Consider the following 18,417-nt stretch of genomic DNA (forward strand, 5'->3'; position numbering starts at 1 on the left):
TACTGCTGTACATCGGAGCTACAGTCACTCACAAATCTAAACAAATCGAAATGTGTACATTATGTTTATACATAATGTTTATAACATAATGTTTATAACATAATGTTTATGTGTACATTATGTTTATACATAATGTACACATTTGAAGATTTTGATTAAACATGGCTTACTGCCCAGGGAGGAACAGACGACGGGATTCAGAAATAGTCTGTGCAACATAGATGTGTATCTGAGCTTACATTAAAAAGCAAATCTGTCCATGCAGAAAATACATCCAAAAAGCGAACAGTTCTTAAAAAAAATTACATTATGAATGGAATTGGCTTTCAAGCTTTCAGCATGTGAATTTGGTAATTCAATAAGTAGCTGCACATTGATTATCTACACTTTAGAATAGTTGTGATGATAAAATAGTTTTAATGAAGTCCATTTCCAAGTTTAAGTTTAATAAAATGATCAAAAATAACAACTGTCAAACACTGACAGCTGTTAACATTGTTGAGATGTTTACTGGTTGAAAAACACGTTACGTCTTCTATTTACATTTTGTGCATGATAACATAAAAATTAGTGACTAAATTATTGACAAAATTTTTCTCCCTCCTTTAGCGGGCAGTTGGGACACTTTATCCCTTGGCAATATTGTTGCAAAATGAGAGTAAACCAATAGGTGATGATCATCAATCATCATGTTACAGCACAAATTAATTAAATCAAAGTTAATTTTAGAAGTACATACTACCCTGACCAATAATGCAGACAAAGCAAACCTTCCTGAAGTGACCACTGATTTAGCAGATAGCAGTCAACCTGATTTAAAATTAAGCTCTTACGGTATTAAGCAGAATTTGGAGCATTTGGAGATAGTAAAGACAAAGGATAGTCTGTAACTTTGCATGCACACTGAATATTTAAGCAACAGTTGCAGTTCCTGTGTGTGATAACACCAGGGGTAGAGAGGAATGAAGGGAAGAACAACGGTGCAGTAATAAATGAAGGAATGTCACTGCGTAATTGCATGTGCTGTCAGGAAGAGGGGCCCTGCAAGAGGAAACATAGTTTAAAGAAAAAAAAAAAAGGGAGAAGAAGAGGTGCACCAAGCAGCTGCTGTGCCCCAAGGCTCTCCCCAGGAATGTAACCCAGTATAGTCAGCAGCTGCTGGGGCTGCACAGGCCAGGAGGGCAGAACTAGCACTAGAGGGTAAACATATTGTGCACATTCGTGCAAAGACAGGAAGACATATTTCTAGAGGGAAATGGAGCTGATTTCTGAAATATATCTGCTTTTTGAGTTCTTACTAAATATAACTTAATTAAAAAACCGATTAAACTAACCTTTTTGGCTTCCAAATGAAGCATTGGTCGGTCTCAGTTTTGACACCTCAAAGATGAAAGGAGAATAATGTCGCGTTTTAAAGACTCAGACTTCTGTGATGAGAGTGAAAGCTTGAAAAAAGGCCTTGGAGGATCACTTCTGCTCAGTTTCTAAAACCTCTAAATGAATTCTTGTACCTTTTTCTTTTCCCAGAGCTTGAGCTGCTGAGATCAAATCAATCACCAGAAATCCCACACTGAATTCTTCAAGGGACTAGTTTATTACCCTGAGTCAGTGGAGACACTTTGAGGAAGACTGAAAACACCCACGAAAAATGCAGTCAAGGGGAAACAGCTAAGCTTTGAAAGAATTGATGATGCTTTAAAAGATTTTTCATCTCAAAATTTTTAGCGCTCCTCAATATCTTTTATCGTCCTCTGCCAGCCTCCTCAACAAGTATATAAATGTACGTACACACACTCATGTGCGCTCGTATCAGATGATGACGGATGATGGTCGAGGCAGTGTCTGGTCTCTCCTGTAACCGCAGCAACAGAGCTCCTATTGATCCTGCCAGGCAGCAGCTTTCACAAACGCACACAACAAATCCACGGTCAGAAAATCAAATTGTAGTTTCTCACATGATATTTTCAGGTTTAACAGAAGCCCCGATCTGTTAATTCTACATTAATGTCTTGAAATTTTTTCACGAATGAACTGCTGTCTCCCAGCTCTGATCCAATGACCACTGAGGTGGGCACCAGCCCACCTGCGACCCTGCATGGACAAGCTGTTGCAGACGGTGGATGGGGTGAATGGATTTTTAAAGAAATGTAACATTCAATATAATTGTGCTTCTCAATGATAACGCAAGAGTGATTACCAAAATTTATTGATGAGAACAGACGTCCAAATCAAGTGAAGTCAAGTTTATTTATCGTACATTTCGTACAGCAATTTTGAATTCAATATTAGAAATAAAACCATAAAACTAGATCAATTTATAAATCCTAGCAATGACCCTGATTATATCCCAAGATGCTTTAATGCCTCAATTTGCCTTATTTTGTGACAATGAATGTCTACAAACTCTAAATGAAGCCTACAAACAGGGCATCGCTTGTGCTACTTCCACCTATCAGCTACTAGGCCATGTAACTTGGTAACTATCTTTCTTCAAAGACCGGAGGTGTTGCAAACTGTCAAACTGACATTATTCTGAAACTGAAATGTAGTATTTATGACTAGCAGTTGTTTTTTTTCTCCCCGTTTTGGTTGCAGGTCCGACATCGCTGGTGTGAGCTGGTTGTTAAGCATTCCTACTCTCAGGCTTACTGTGATGTTGAGGACTTTCTGCTTCATGATCAGGTAAAACATTAGCATTATCACTCTTATTCCATAATCATTCAAGTCATGTAGAAAAGCAATGAGTAGATTTCGAACAAAATGTGTGTGTTTCAGGCAATGGGTGTGTATCTTTACGGGGAGCTGATGCTTCAGGAGGATCCAGAGCAGCAGGCTTTGGCTCGTCGATGTCTCGCATTGGTCCAGGAGGAAATGGACCAATCAGCACGCAGAGTTGTGGTGGAGATGATTCTGTGACATTGGAGGTGAAGTGTCATTTTTGTTTAGCAGATTTTTAGTTTTAGCAGCTCCAACAGGGTTTCTGACACTCTACTGAACAGTAGCTTTTAGTTCTTTTCCTTTCAACGGTTTGAGCAGAAACTGCTAATTTTAACCAACATGTGTCTTGAAAGTCCAGAGTCTTCACTGTAAATTAACATGTATAGCATACGTCAGGGTAATTATTGTCTGATAAGTGTATTTCCTGAAACTTTGCCTTATTTGACCTGGCGCTCTATAAAGAAAGCTTTGTGTTGAATCTATTTTGATCCAGTGTAGCAGGGAGACTACATGTGAATTTGCTGGCTACCTTTGCTGCACATTCCTTTCTGACCTGTAAGCGAGATCGTAGGCTCATGAGGTTTCACGGCAGCACCATTACCATATTTGTCAGAGAAGGAATTTGGGAATTTGTTCCTCAAACAAGCTCTGCTGGAAGACAGTAACGCAGAGAAAATGGGTCAGTGAGCATGTGCTGAAGGGCTCAGGATGGTCTCCACTCAATTTGGAGCGATTTGCACACAGTCCATCCTGGAATTCCTCCACTGGGTGTTGTTTATATGCATAATCACAGCTGTCAACTAGTGGCCTCCTGGCTTATCCTGAGCAGTGAGGGGTTTCTTACTCTGGCACTAAATGAAGGAAAGATGAAAAGTTTTGATTTGGAGAAAACGAAAAGGGAAATATATATATATATATATTTAAAAAAATTATCTCAGTCTCTGTTTCAATGTGGTACTACTGAGACAGATGCATCTGGCTACGCCTGCTAGTTTGGAAAAGAAACTACTTTTTTTTTTTGCATTAAACATCAAACATCACTAGATATAATACAGCTACAGAGAGCCTGAGGGCCTGGTACTTAAAGTAGAATCAATTATTATTTATTGCAGTTCAAAGGAATAACAGTTAATTTGAGATATATCTTACAGCCATAGTTTAAATGTTAATGAAAATGGAAGTCAAAAACAGCTATTTACACAAATGTTTTATAAATAAAAGGTTATGGCTGAAGATAACCTATTTGTGGGATAAAAGGAAAATATGACAATGCAACAGTTTTGGTGAATATTATGATGAAGTCATTTGTTGAGATGAACTACTGCTTTCTTATCTTTTCTATTGGCAAAGTGTCCCAACACTTATCCTGAGCTCTATGGTCAGGTCAAATATATTACTGCCCATCCCAGAACCTTAATATAAATGAATGTCTCATTACCTGGCCTGCAACATGCAGAGAAGGTCAGTCAGTCATTTGATCAAGGCATGCTGGAGCAGGGACACACCTAAAAGTTGCAGGATTGTGGCTGTCAAGGACAGGAGTTCGAGTCCCCTGATCTAGATCTATCTCTAAAACTACAAGAGCAGACTAAGTGCTGCCCTACTGCCAAAAGGTTGTTTTCCAAGGTATTGACCATAAGCACAGCAGTAAATGTGCCTCTAGGGATTTTGGTAAAACAATTATTTCTTAAAATGCCATTTATTTTTCACACACTGAGCAAATACACTCAGATTAAACATTAGGTTTTTCAAACGGTTTTAGCATATGGTTATAACGCTGTTATAGAAGACTAATTTATTTTAAGGCTTTTTACACATCTTTACCAGCCAATGTGTCTGCAACTTACATGAAAATTACATGATCAAAAATCCCGCCAAAATATAAGCAGGTACAGCAAATGATTTTTGGCTTAAATCAAATGGAGCTGTGTTATTATTTCTCCTCTCTCCACCTAATAACACTCGAGAAGGCATTTGTGACCTTGGTTTACTCAGTCTGTCAGAAGGTGCAGCTAAAAACTTGTCCAACATCAACCTCGCAGCTCTGAATCCTCTTCGTCGAGCTGCCACGACAAGCTTTTATCTTCAGATGCCGTTTTTCCCAGTGAAAGGCTTTTTCTACAAGTGTTTGGCATCCGGCTCTGTCCCGATAAATCTCGCTGACACAGATACGCTGCCACAAGTATTCCCACATCTTTCTGCCATCCTCCTCCTCCCGTCACCTCAGAAGAGCAGAAGAAGCATTTAGAGATTAATACTCCAACTTTTACTATGACTTCCCATTGGACCGACCCAAGCAGGCCCCCATAAACATCAGTGGATCCCACTGGTCATCTGAGATCTCACTCCAATTAAAATGATGGATGAACAGACCTCCTTGCTGCCTTTTCATATCTCTCTGTAGGGAGGTGGATTTATGTTTCCCTTCTCAGTGTGTGTTACTAAATCGTCTTTTTTTGGTTTACTTGATTGGGATCCTACACAGTCTGGAACTTGATTTCAGCATTCTCAAGGTTTGAATAAGCCTGAAAAAGGAAGCTAGAGTATTAAGAAATATTACATTTCCAGATTGTATTCCATGTTCCAATGGATCAAGGGATGTTGTCCTTCCTTCCTCCTTGGGTCCTACCTGGCTTGCTGTCATGTCGTCATTCTTTCTTCAAGCAGTTCATTGTGTCCTTTTCTTTGCTCATAGTTTGCTCCTTGTTTCTTTTTCTATCCCCCTGTTCTTTTTATTAGTTTTCTTGTGACCACCTTCCTTCCTTGTGCTCTTCTTTACTTCCATCCTTCCTTACTTTGGTCCTCATGTCTTTCCTATATTCTTCTGTCCCTTCTCTTATGTGATTCCTTATGTTAAGTCTTTGTTCCCATTTTCCATTCCTTGCTTTGATCCTTATGTCCTTATGTCCTACTGTCCTACGAATCATTCTCTCTTCTTTTTTTCTTCCTTTACTTCCTCCTACCTCTCTTCCTTTCTTTGGCATTCTGTTTTTCCTTCCTTCATGTCATTTATTGCATACTATCGCTCATTCTTTTTTCCTTCTGCCCTCTCCCTTCCTTGTTCATCCTTTTCATGGCCTTACGTTTATTGCTCTTTTCTTCTATTTTTATTTTTTTTGAAGCACTCATTTTGCCCACTGCAGAGAAATAATTTTATGCCCTGGGAATTTTAGTATTTGACATTTTAAGAAGAGTTCACTGGAATGTCAAGATTGGTAAACCGTTGGATATTTACAGAGAAATATGTAAATATCTAGGAACCCTAACTTGAACAGTTCTCCCTGTACCCTTTCCCCCCAAACATTCAGTCTCAATCACAGTGGATTATGTTGATTTTGCTGAGGCAGGCTGAGTGGGTTTTAACTGAAAACATGTCTATGAAGGCGTGCTCCCTCCTCCACTTTGTTTTTGAACCTGAAAAGCACAACTCTTTAGAGTGTTAGGGTGGTCTTTCAGTACCTTTTTTTTTCTTTTTTCCATCCTACCATGCTCGCTGTCTTGTAATTTTCCTCCCCCCAGTACATGCCTTTGGAATCCCTCTTGATCCGCTTAATGAGGGGCATATCGCCGGGTCAGCCAAGCGTGGCGAATAGGAGACGAGAAGGGTAACCAAGGAAATAGCGGGTGAGAGTAAGGCAGTGAATCATCTGCAGTTGTGGTCTTTCACGGCTGAGTTCTTATGGCAGACGTGAGGGGAGAAAAACAGGAGGCCAGAGCAGAGAAAGTTTTTACTTTCAGGGTGTTAGCAGTGAACTGGACTCCGATTCAGCAGGTAGAGAGAGAGGGAGGGAAATGAGAGACAGAGAGGAGATCTTGTTCTTTCATGTCTGGGCTGTGAGGGTTCCTGGCGTGCTGATTTGTGGCTTATGATAAAATCACATTGCCAGGGATTACCACACAGTCCTGACCCCGCCGGCTGCTCTGGCAACCAGAGCTCCTTCAATGCACAAACATCTTCACACGCTTGCACACTGAAGAAACCAGAACTCTAGAGGGCCTGATTATTTAAGGGTTTGCGTGATTATGTTTGAGGAGACGGTGATTTGAAATGACAATGATGAGGGGGACTCATCAGCACGATGGTTTGACCACACATCAATCACCTGGGCCAGCTTCTGAACCCTCTCTCCAGCCAGATACAGAGCTTAGCTGATTGGTGAACAGTGATTGATTTCCTCTTTGTTCACAGTGGCTAAGTTCTGCACCTGAGGAGAGCTTGACCCAGACAGGGAGACAATGGAAAGAAAAGAAATGTGTGTAAAGACAGTGGAGCCGTATTTTTCCGCCTCTTTAAAGTACCACAGTCTCTTTATCTTCTGCTTCTTTACCGTTTCTGGATCATTTTTCACCTTTTTTTTTTCAAGCTCTTATCCCAGTCATCGTTTTCGAGAGCCTGCATGTAAAACCTCCCCACACACATCTCCGCCTCCGCTTTGATCCATATATCCAGCATGATTCTGCACATGATGCCTTTATCGGGCTCTGTAATCCTGGCAAAGGTGGAGAGCCAAGCACCTTGGTGGGTCTACTAGCTGTGTGCTAATGAGGCCTAGTGAGACCCTGACTCTGCTTAGCGACACTGACAGATTTAATCAAATACAAAGCAGCGACCACAATCTGACAGTACAGCATTCTGTCAGTCAAAGTAAATGTAAGACCTGCCAGCAAAATATAGCAGGGCTTCAGACTGATGCAATACATTTAAACTCGAGTTACAGTGCCTTGCAGAAGTATGAATAATACTGTTTTTTTTTTCTTATTATTACATTTTATGAAGTTGCAACCACAAACCTCAGGGTATATTATTAGAATAATGTTAGGGTTAATCTCTTTATAAAGCCTATTAAAAACGTTGAAGTTAAACAACAAAAAAATTCAATATAAATTTTTAGTACAGTTGAAACTTGTAATAACCTGTCATAATACAAGGACAGGTTTTTGGTTGGACGGGGCAATAACATAACTTTGACTGTGATGAGGAGTTATTTTATTTTATGTGCTTTATTTGTATCGTATTTCTCATTCATTTTGCTAGTGTCCAAAACATCTAAACTATATGTAAAATTGAATATCAATAACAAGGCAAAAATGGGATGTAAAATGCAATTACATAAAACCAAAGTTGTTATCCCGCATTTTAAAGTTATTAATCACAGCATTATACAAAATAATGTATAACATACATTGTTATGCATGTATCTGATAAATATATAACATGTTATTCAAAATGCATAACTGTGAAGGAAGAGGCAATGACATGATTTTCAAAGTGTACCTAAACATTTTGCACAAAATGTGTGGAACGCCAAACTCCCATATGGTTTAACTTCTCTTAAAAATCAACAACTGCAAAGTAAACAGTAGGGTCTTCTAAGAGAACTATGATCCATAACACACATCACAACTTGTTTTGGAATTTAAAAAGTATACTCAACACAATTTTTTTTTTTCTGCAACTTGCTAAGCTAAATTGATTCTAATATTTGTAGATATACAAGTCTATATGTAAATATATATTGATTAACTTTTTCCTCCTGTATTTTGACCCAATTTATTAGAAAAAAAATCCACACTAAATTAAAAAATGTCCACTCAGTCACTGTTTTTCAAATTTATTATGGAAGTATAGCAAAAACTTTTTTCATTATTAGAAAAAATTTTTGTCCAAATAAGTCATCAAAAGCCCAAAATACATTTATTCATGCAAATTTGTGCATGTATGCGTCCAATGAGAACTCTAAATGCTAAGCTTGTTATCTATTAGGGAAAGAAACACTTTTTTTGAGAGAAATTTGTTTTCTCCCTCAAATATTCACCAAATCTTGGCAAAAATATTTAAAATGTACCATTCAATATCTCTCAGGCCTCTTATTTCATAGCTTTATTACAAAAAAATGAAGGCTGAACTACAACTTTCTAAATTTACTGGGGAAACTTTGTGTGAAACTCTTTCTTGGCTTGTTGCGGTTTATTTTTCACTGCCTTGCAGCTCCAAAATGTCATACCAAGATTTAAGGTTTGAGTCTTTGATGTTGGCCAAGTCAACTGACTCAAAAAAAATGCAAACAGTTCTTTAACTTTGCAATCAAACTGGGAAACAGATGTAATATTAAAAAAAAAAAAAAACAGATTTAATTGTTTAGGTAAAGAATCTGGAGGTTTAGGCCTGAAAAGACTTTGTTGGTGAAGAGAGGTGCTGAGGCGTCATTGGCTGATGTGCATTGATTTCTGATCTAATCTGAGCCTGAGGCAGCCCAGATACAGAGAGGCAAGTTCTCACACATTCCCACTCAGAGAGGGAAAACAAGGCCAAGGCGTCAAAGATGAATCTCCTGATAACATTTTCAAGGTTCTTCAGCGGGTTAGATGTCATTCTAACTTTATTGGATCTATTGAGTGTTTTTATACAGTAGATTAAATTTGCATTACGTAAGCGTCTTTTGTTTAGTCTCAGACTAAGAGACCTTGTAAAACACCCGCTGGAATGTTTAGCTCGGTCATGCGACATGCTACGTTTGAAGATCCTACTGAGAGAAGACTCCCAAATTAGCAGAAAAAAAGATAAAAACATAGAGGCGCTGTGCAAGAAGGTGCATGTTTCTTTAGCAAACAAAATGACCAATAACTGTCTTCGTACATTGAGGTCAAAAGGGACTCACCATGGAATAGTCACACCACTAGCTGCGCAATATTTGCATGTTCAAACTAATCAAAATAATAATAATAATGATAACTAAATGAAAAAATCTCGTTCCAGCTAAGTGCACTTCTCTTTTGACAGCCAATCTGTTGATATCTGCAGCTGGGATGTTTGCTAATTCAGCTGCATCGTGTGTGTGTGCGTGTGTGTGCGCAGTCTGCGAAGAGTCTGATATGCAACAGGCTAATTGCGATGCAGTTCTTGATCACTCTGTTCCTTGATCTAAGCCGTGACAGATGGGTGAAAATGAATTTCAAACTGGTCAGTCTTGGTTTCTTTTTTACATTTTCTGCTAGAATATATATGGAGTGAGGAGGTATTACTGCGCTCTACATCGGCGACGACAAAATGACGACTAAACGAGGACAGATGTGTGAATTAGCAATGAGGGCCATGTGGAGCTTGCCATTTTTAGACCTATATTTAGGGCCTGTTAAAAGAGTAATGACCATCAAAGGCCTGTAAAAAAAAAAAAAAGAATTGCCATCAGAGCCTGAATCTAAAGGGTGATTTATTACTCTCTAATGGGAAGGGAAATGGTTCTCTGCACATCAAAGGATCAAGCAACCCTGTATAAAGCTTCCGAAAATAAACTGATTTGCCCCACAAAAAGCCCACATCTTCTCCTCATGTGTGTTTAAACTGATTGTCTCTTTTATGTTGTGTGCTTTTCAAAAAGCTGAAATGCATTGGATTTCAAAGAGTGCATTGGAAAATTCTTTAGTCTGAAATGAGGCAGTGTGTGGGCATCAGAGAAGGTGATGAGATGTTACCATTTTGTATTTTACACGGCCTCTCACACATCATAACACAACCACAACTCTGTGGATTTTATATGACAGATTGATATAAAGTGAGAATTTACAAAGTGGAAGGAAACCTGATTAGTGTTTTGCCTCTTTACTCTGGTATTCCTTAATAAAACCAAGTGCAACCAGCTGACTTCAGATAACACCTGACTGGTTGTAGAGTCCAGCTGTGTGCAGTTTCAAGTCAGCATAAATCCAGCTGTGAAGGCCTTAGAGGCACCAGGAAGAATGAAGAACATGGCAGACAAATCTGGTACAGGCTAGTCCTGGAAGAAAGAGGCTACGAAAAGTTAACACTGCAGTGAAGGTTCACCTTCTATCAGGACAATGGCCTCTTTCACAAAACATTTGCCTGGATGAACCACGTCTAAGCTAGTTTACCATTTATATTCCTTAAGAGGAAGATGCAGGATAACAGCAGTTGTGGTGCGGCTTTGACTTGAGCGAATGGTCTAAAATCTGTCAGACATCTCTCCATTCCATTTCTTTAAATACAATAATGTCAAATTAACTCAGCTTAGCAATATTGGTTTAATACTTCAAATGCTCATGCTTCTCATTCCTGCTGTGATCTGATTGCTCAAACCATTTGTCACTACTAACTCAACTAGAGGTGGTTTGCCCTCATACTGTATAAGTCGGCTGATAAGCAGGTGAAACTATCCTTGCTTGGAGAGTCAGAGGCATAACAGCAGTATTCTTTCTGTGCCAGCTTTGCGTCAGTCTTCTTGAACTACTCTGACCATTCAGCCAAGAGCTTCCAACTATCTTGACGGCTGTAGAAATTGAACGGTCTTGAATACACACAAGAAATCGGGTTTCTTGTAGGTTTGCATTGGTGTCATTGAAGACAAACTAGAAAATAATCTGTTCACAGCCAACTTTGGATGAGAAAGACATTTGGGCTGGGATTCCTGTGCCTACTGAGCTGATAATCAGTCCTATCGAACCACTGGCTCAGTTCAGCAGGAACAGGAGTCCAGTCCACTAACAACAGGACCAAAAACCGTTTCCATCTGGCACGTCACAAACAAACAGCTAATGCTTCATTCAATTGAACTGTTAAAGCTTTCATTTGATGCAATTATTAGGAAATAAGTTTAAGCTTTGTTTAATTATTAATACGTGTTTTTGAAGGAAACCAACTGATCTGTAAACTGGGCCGGGGTTACACTCCGTGAAAAAAAGTACACAGTTTAAGGCAGCAATAGATCTGTCAATTGCTTCTTATCGGAAGCGCCAAGACTACTTACTATTGACAGAAAAATGGAAAAACCAAGAGAATAGAGTTAATGGCAGCACAAGAGAAACATTCATCCATATTAGTGCCATTAACTGCCATTAAGCCATACATATTAAATCTTCATCATTGATAAATATTTAGACAAATAAGTCTAAGCTTCTAAACTACAGTTTAATGTGTCATGGCCCAGATTGCTATGGACTCAAAGTATTTACTGACCTGCTTCACCTCATGTTGGATATTTGAAACTATGACCAAATGTCACACAATGTTCCAATGTGTGTCTTTTATGTTTTTTGTAGGTTTGCAGGATGCGGACAGAGACAACAAGAGTTTGGCCCGGAGGATGTACGAGGATGCAGCATTCGCTCCGTCTTTCTCTGGGACTCTGCAGGAACACCAGAAGGCTGCCTTTGTGCTCTACAGCCAACTGGAAAGCTCCAACGTATTCGATTACAATGAGACTACACAAGCTGTTCGTAGCGGAACAGCGTTGTCAGGCAAAATAAAAACCGTCATTCTTCATTGTTTTTTAACGTTAATGGAGGATAAATGGGGATTTCACAGATAAAAGCTCAGAGGTGTATGAGCTTTAGTTGATGCAGTCGTCAGGGGTGTGTTTAGGGATGAGTTCACATCTGTTTAGTCTTAAATCATGATCTGGTTCTCTGAAGTTTAGACTGGAAATTCTTTAAGGGAAGGTACATTTCACAAACGTTATTCCTACTTCACTCTTGACTGCAATAAAACTGACCCCAGACAGCTCACAGCATTTTTCTGTGTCGGTTTAATGAATTTTAGGAAAATAATATTTTTATAGTAAATAAACATTTCCACAAAAATAAATGATATGTTTCTTGTGTTTTCTGTTTATCCTAAACTCAAATTCTATCAATGAGACCCATTCTATATAGAACATGACAAAACCAGAATAAACCAAATTTAAAGAACTTTAGGCAAGTAGGTTCAAAATATCAGAAGTAAACTTGGTTAAGAAATGCAGTGCTCTTTTCTTTTTTTTTTAGTTGCTGCAGGAATTTACTTCTAAAATTTCATCCAAATTTGTGGGACACCTTGAAAATAAAAAAGTTACAATGCTGCACAACTAGGCAACACCTGCCCCACATAGCAAATTTTCCATCTATTTCAGACAGATGCAACACAAGCTGCTTTGAAAGACAACATCTTTTTAAACAAATAATGAAAGCAAACAGAGGCAACTAAATTCAAATTCTGGCAAGAGTAAAAATTAAATATTATAACTTTACACTGTAAGAGAACAAAGCAAGTCACTGTTTCTTTTTCTACAAGCACATTGACACAAATCACAATACCATAGGAAAATCTATTTTTGTCAATCACTCGATTCTATACACATTTTCTGAGGTGAAAGAGCTAGAAACCATATTCATAAATTAACCAAATAAAATAGTTGAAATTATGTGCTTTGACATAAATGCATCTCTTGTCTGAACACATACAGGAAAGTTTGATAGATCTTTATCTTTTCTTTTTTTTCAAGTGTAAATAAAATAAATCCAATTTTACAGTAAATTTACAAATTAAAACTAGATATCAAGGAAATGTCTACATTCTTCATAGAAATCTGAAATATTAAGTATATATGCATTTCACAATGGGTGCTTACGTTTGTGTTTGTCATAGTAAATGTGATCCCAATGACAAAGAAATACACAATACACAAATGAGCAGAACTATTGACAGTTTCTAACATACTTGCAATATTCCATGCACAGTAGGTTTGCACAAGTAAAGCACAATCACTGATACTGTAGAGTACTTCTTACTGTTGTCTTGCGTTCAGCCTGTGCAGTTTGATGGGACTTGTAGAAATTTAGTGAGCAGGCAGACTCTGACACGTACACGCAGATGCTTCCTAACACGGGCATCTTTCACTGCTCAACAGTGTTTGTGGGACATGTAACTGTCTTACATGTGTGTTTATAACTGTGTCCTCATGTCCTGCAATCTGTCCTCACTGTGATGTTTTCAACAGCCTCCCTCCACTGTAGGACAACACAGCAGCGAAGCTATGTGTCAGCTTGTGAGCGTGCATCTGGCTTACATTTGTTTTTTATTGTGTTGTGAAGTTCCTCGATCCTGAGATGAACTCTGTCGTTTGCAAAGCTGCCTCGGTCAGTCAGTCTGAGACGCAGCGAGCTGAGAACACGTGTCGCTTCATCCTGCAGACCAGACTGATGCACCACCTGGAGTGACACACGCACACACACACAATCGACAAGTCATCGCCCAGGAGAGGCTGAAAAGGAAATGATCTGGTCTCATCAAACTGCTGTAGGAAAAAAGGTGGGATTTCATTTGACAGAAATAATTCTGAAAACCCACAATTACCTCTGAGTAACGCAGAAAGCATCTTTTCCCCCTGCCAGCCCCTTCCTTAAATTACAAGCATGTATTTATGCCTGAATGATTCATAGCTTACTTTCAAGTGGTTTCACAATTAATGAAAAAATTCTTAAAATAGCTAGGTATAAGGACTGGACGGAAAATGAATTTAAAAAGGAGCCAGTTTCCAAAAGTTTTTTGGAAAGCCTGAGGAAATATTGTTGAAAACCAATTTAGGTAATCTGAATAAAGTCTGGCTTCTTGGAAGCAAAATATAACAGAATTTAGGGTGTACTGCAACTATTAAATAACCAAGATGATGGTTATATTTTATTTTATGCAGATGTTCGTTTTCTTTCATCATTTCAAACTGCTCGGGCAGAAAAGAAGCTGAACCCTCAACCAGTTTCTGATTGAAAAAATGTTCTCTAAAAAATGTTCTCCTTACTCACCCTGTAAATTTAGCTAGAGAGAAAGCGATGGTCTTTCCATTTTTGAATGATGGGTTGAATAATGCTCTGCAAGTCTGTCTGTCTTGTCGCAAGTTTACCTCTGACCTGTCTGGTGAGTTTCCTGGTCTTCATGATGTGGTTTAACGTTAATGTTGAAAGAAATCTCTGAGGCCTTCAGTGACCAGCCTGATCACACTCTGGATATTATTTAAATGGTATCAGAGTAAGACTAAAAAGTCAGCTCGAAAAAAATTCTTGCTTCCAGCAGTCTGGGCTTTCTACCTTTGACTCCAATTGTCTCCGGTCAATATTAACAGGGCCAATCAGCGAACAGAAGGAGAAGTTCTAAACAATGATGTTGATTTTTTGCACTGTTTCAGAATTGCTGTCTGCCTTTAGTTTTACCAATGGCAGTAGAGGAAGTGATGAAAGTCATTCCGTCGTGTTGGAAACCCTTCCAAATATTGATTTAACATTAACAGCCGCCTTGTTCGGATGAGCACTTCTCTCTTTGCAGTGAAGAACTTTAGTAATTGGGTAAAACTTAAAACCTTAACACAGTCCATGCCTCCAAGAAGCATTTGTTTCTCAACAGCTGAGAGCCTAGACCCTCTGTAGGAAGTAATGTGTAGCAAAAGGAGCTGGTCTTTACCAGGCTACAGTAATACAGGTTGAATATAAAACTAGTCATTCTCACTGCAGACTTATTCAGCTGAAGTAAGGCATGAAAACTATGTATTTTGATTTCTTGCATAATTAGGGGTTTCTTTGTGTTGGTCTATCATATGAAATCCCAACAAAATACACTAGATTTTGTGGAAACAGGACAAAAGTGATGTGCTATGAAGAGGTTTAAGAGAAAATCATTTCCTCACCTTCTGTGTAATCTCTGCTGATATGCTCAGGGGAAGTTGACCAAAAGTAGCAAAGTTAACCAAAAGGTTAAGGGTCAACGACGGGGCAAGTAACGGCTGCTGAGGTTTTGGTGCCAGCAGATTGATAAAAGACTGCAGGTGGTCAGAAGGAAGAGGATGAGCCGCGCTGGAGAAAAGACTGTACAGGTGGTCCCACGCTGCTTTGGCCTGGACCTGGAGGACAGAAAGGTTATGTGACTAACCGTGACTTTCCTACGAACAAAGAGCAACACACTTATTATTTAGAAGAAATACAGAAGGTAAGCTTAATGCGAGATGAGCATGTCATCATAAGGGGTGGTGAGTTTCCGATGGTTATGAGAGGAGGCGGACAAACAGGAGACACGGAGACAAACCTCAGGCCAGCTGGCCAGACGCTCATTGAGAAATCAATAGTGCATTCCCCTTTTCACCCAGCTCCCCTTGCTCATCTGTACCGCCTTCTCTTCAGCTCTCCACTACCTCTCACATGGGAGAGGGCAGGGAGGGTGGTGTTGTCATCCATTATTTATTATTTAATGTATCTCCCTTTTCTGTGTTGGCTCTTTGGCTTTCAGCAACAACACACCTGTCTGCAGGAAAATAACAAACCTTCCACACCGTTGCCCGGTTGAGTTATGATGCTGCGCAAGCTTGATGAGATTTTATCCACACTGTGTCCACTCAGCTCACAAGACAAATGTCAGCACCTTATAACTCTGTTCTTCATAGTTTAGCTCCAGCAGAGCAACATAACGCAACTGAAGTTCACAGCATCTCATAACTTCTCAGACAGGCGAAAACAGACGTCTGCATCACATTTTCAAAGCACTTTCATCTAGTCAGTGACAGTTGGAAGCAAACAGATGCACAAGAAGGACAATATCATACATGAATGCATCACCTTGCAGAAGTATTCATAAATTTTCACTTTACAGCTCAACCTTCAAAGCATTTTGGGATTTAAGGCAATTAACCAACAAAATAAGAAAATGAGTGCAAAGTGGGGAAAAAATAGCTTAATCTCAGTCAGATTATATTGAGAGTGTGTGTGAATAGTCATATTTAAGGACTGCCACAATTTGGCAAGTAGCCCAAAATGTCAATGATGGTCTACATTTGATTGATTGATTTAACTTACTTGGTGATGGTAAAACAAAAAAAAAAAAAAAAAAAAAAAAAAAAAAAAAATGAAAGCAACATGAGCAATCTAAATAATAACACCTGCAACACAAGAGGTTTCTTTCACAATTTTTGTCCAGATACAAAAATCCCCAAAACAAGAATAAAACCAATAAGTTAGGTAAAAAATAATTAGTATTATACAAATTTAATCAAAAACCACTGAAGATAGGCACCAGCACCCTTCATGATCCCACAAGGGATAAGCGTGTTAGATAATGGGTGGATGAAATTAAATCAAAATTATATATATACATATTATTAAATACCCTAAACAAATATAACCACAAATTAAAAAGGGGTGTGTCAAATTCTCAGGCTATAACAGTACAAAGCTTTGAAAATATATAAACTTTTCAAATTCTTATTTGAACACAGATACAAAAACATGTATCAGATTTTTCACTTCATAATTAAGTTATTTTGTATTAGTTTATCACATAAAATACACTGAAATCTGTGGTTGTGAAGAAAATTTTTTGCAAGGTACTGCAAACGCCATTTATGAGAAAAACTCTCACCAGCTGTGAAGCTCTATGGTGCCACCTGTTGGTGGGGTGATGATAAAAGGTCAGTAACCAGAGAAGGGGACCACAGTCGTCGGGACCTGATGTGACCAGCAGTTGGACCACCACCTGCATCCAGTAGGCACACTGAACCAGCAGGAACCATGCCTCAAACACTTTATGGTTCCCTCTGTAGGACAGGAGGAAGAGCAGCGATCACAGGTTAACAGGTAATTAAATCTTTCATGAACATTTGGGGAAAAATAGTTTGGTGGTAGAGATAGATGTAAAAGTAATTCAGCAATGTTTACTTATTTTCACCTTGTCAAGATGAAAATTGTGAAGAGTGAAAAGATTTCTCATTTCAGGGTGCTATGTCTGTGTAAAAACAAAGAATCTTAGAGAAATTAGACCAGGGTGAAATGCAAACAGAGCAGTAAACAGCTCATTTACTCCAGTGATTTGGGTGGTCTGGTTTAATTCTTTTAACACCCTGGCACTAAACCCACCTAAGTCTCAGTTTTTCCACTATGCTATGCATCTCTCACTTTTATAAAAAAAACCCGCTGTGAAGTCATCACACTTAAAGTTGTATGACAACTTTAAGTGTTTCCTAGCAGCAAAAATGAACCCAACTTCAAAGAAACTATCATACAACAAATTATTACTATTATTGTCACCGTTGGGACAATTTACTAAAAAGTCAGTGTTGCTCCGACTAAAAAAATAAAATAAAATCAAGATAAGCATCATAAAAAAATCGAAAAAATTGTCTGCTTTAAATGCATCGCAGATACATACAAGCTTTCTTTGCTTCTGAAAATTTATTCTTATTTTTTTTCTAAAGCAGTTGACTGACATGTTGTTCAATGGACAGCTGATCAAATACAATACGTTTCGGGCAAGAGGCGGAGCATACCCTGGACAGGTCGCTAGTCTGTCGCAGGGCAACACACTCGCTCTCACCAGCTGCGATTAACCTTACAGTCATGTGGGAGGAAGCTTGAGTACCCGGAGAGAGCCGGAAATATGCAAACTCCAAGCAGAAAGACCCTGGGTTGGGAATAAAACCCAGGGTAACACTTGCCTTGCAACAGTTCCACTGTGCAGCCCTCACGTTTTATTTATTTTAATGTATTTTAAATATTATTTAATATAAGAACATATATATATTCAAAAGGTTGGTAGTGCAGCACACAAAGTGAATGGCCTGGTAAAGAAAAAGTACTGTGAACAAATCTTTGTCAACTAAATGATTAAAATTTTGACACAGTTATTCATCCCAACTAGAAAATCAACTCAAGCTGGAATCAGAATCGGCTTCAGAACGGATACAACAGGCTAATTAACAACAATTTTGAGGTCGCCTTCCTCAGCCTCAGCCTAAATTAAGTAACTCATAAAAAAAGAAGAGTTCAAGTTAAAAAGATCTGAAATTGATGGCATTCAAGCCTTTGACATTAACTTTGCAGTAAATAGTACCATTTTTCTTATTCTAAAATGTAAAAATAAACAAAAAAGGGTTCCAAGCAATAAATAAATAAAAG

At 38.6% G+C, this 18,417-nt stretch overlaps 2 protein-coding genes across 2 annotated transcripts in view; one reads left to right on the plus strand and one right to left on the minus strand.

Moving 5' to 3' along the window:
* The window catches only part of aopep (aminopeptidase O (putative)), an 87,634-nt gene extending 75,318 nt beyond the window's left edge, over window positions 1-12,316 (plus strand). The window contains exons 16-18 of the mRNA XM_055039416.1: window positions 2,596-2,682; window positions 2,776-2,924; window positions 11,773-12,316. Coding sequence (XP_054895391.1) covers window positions 2,596-2,682; window positions 2,776-2,916 — 228 coding nt within the window. The 3' untranslated portion in view covers window positions 2,917-2,924; window positions 11,773-12,316. The remainder of the gene's footprint in view (window positions 1-2,595; window positions 2,683-2,775; window positions 2,925-11,772) is intronic.
* The window catches only part of fancc (FA complementation group C), a 34,207-nt gene continuing 28,100 nt past the window's right edge, over window positions 12,311-18,417 (minus strand). Inside the window, exons 13-15 of the mRNA XM_055039418.1 lie at window positions 16,886-17,060; window positions 15,165-15,377; window positions 12,311-13,698 (exon numbers count right to left, since the gene is read on the minus strand). Of these exons, the coding sequence (XP_054895393.1) occupies window positions 13,522-13,698; window positions 15,165-15,377; window positions 16,886-17,060 (565 nt within the window). The 3' untranslated portion in view covers window positions 12,311-13,521. The remainder of the gene's footprint in view (window positions 13,699-15,164; window positions 15,378-16,885; window positions 17,061-18,417) is intronic.

This window comes from Poeciliopsis prolifica, unplaced genomic scaffold, assembly GCF_027474105.1.
Source record: "Poeciliopsis prolifica strain line A6 unplaced genomic scaffold, Auburn_PproV2 SCAFFOLD014, whole genome shotgun sequence".
Lineage (NCBI taxonomy): Eukaryota > Metazoa > Chordata > Actinopteri > Cyprinodontiformes > Poeciliidae > Poeciliopsis > Poeciliopsis prolifica.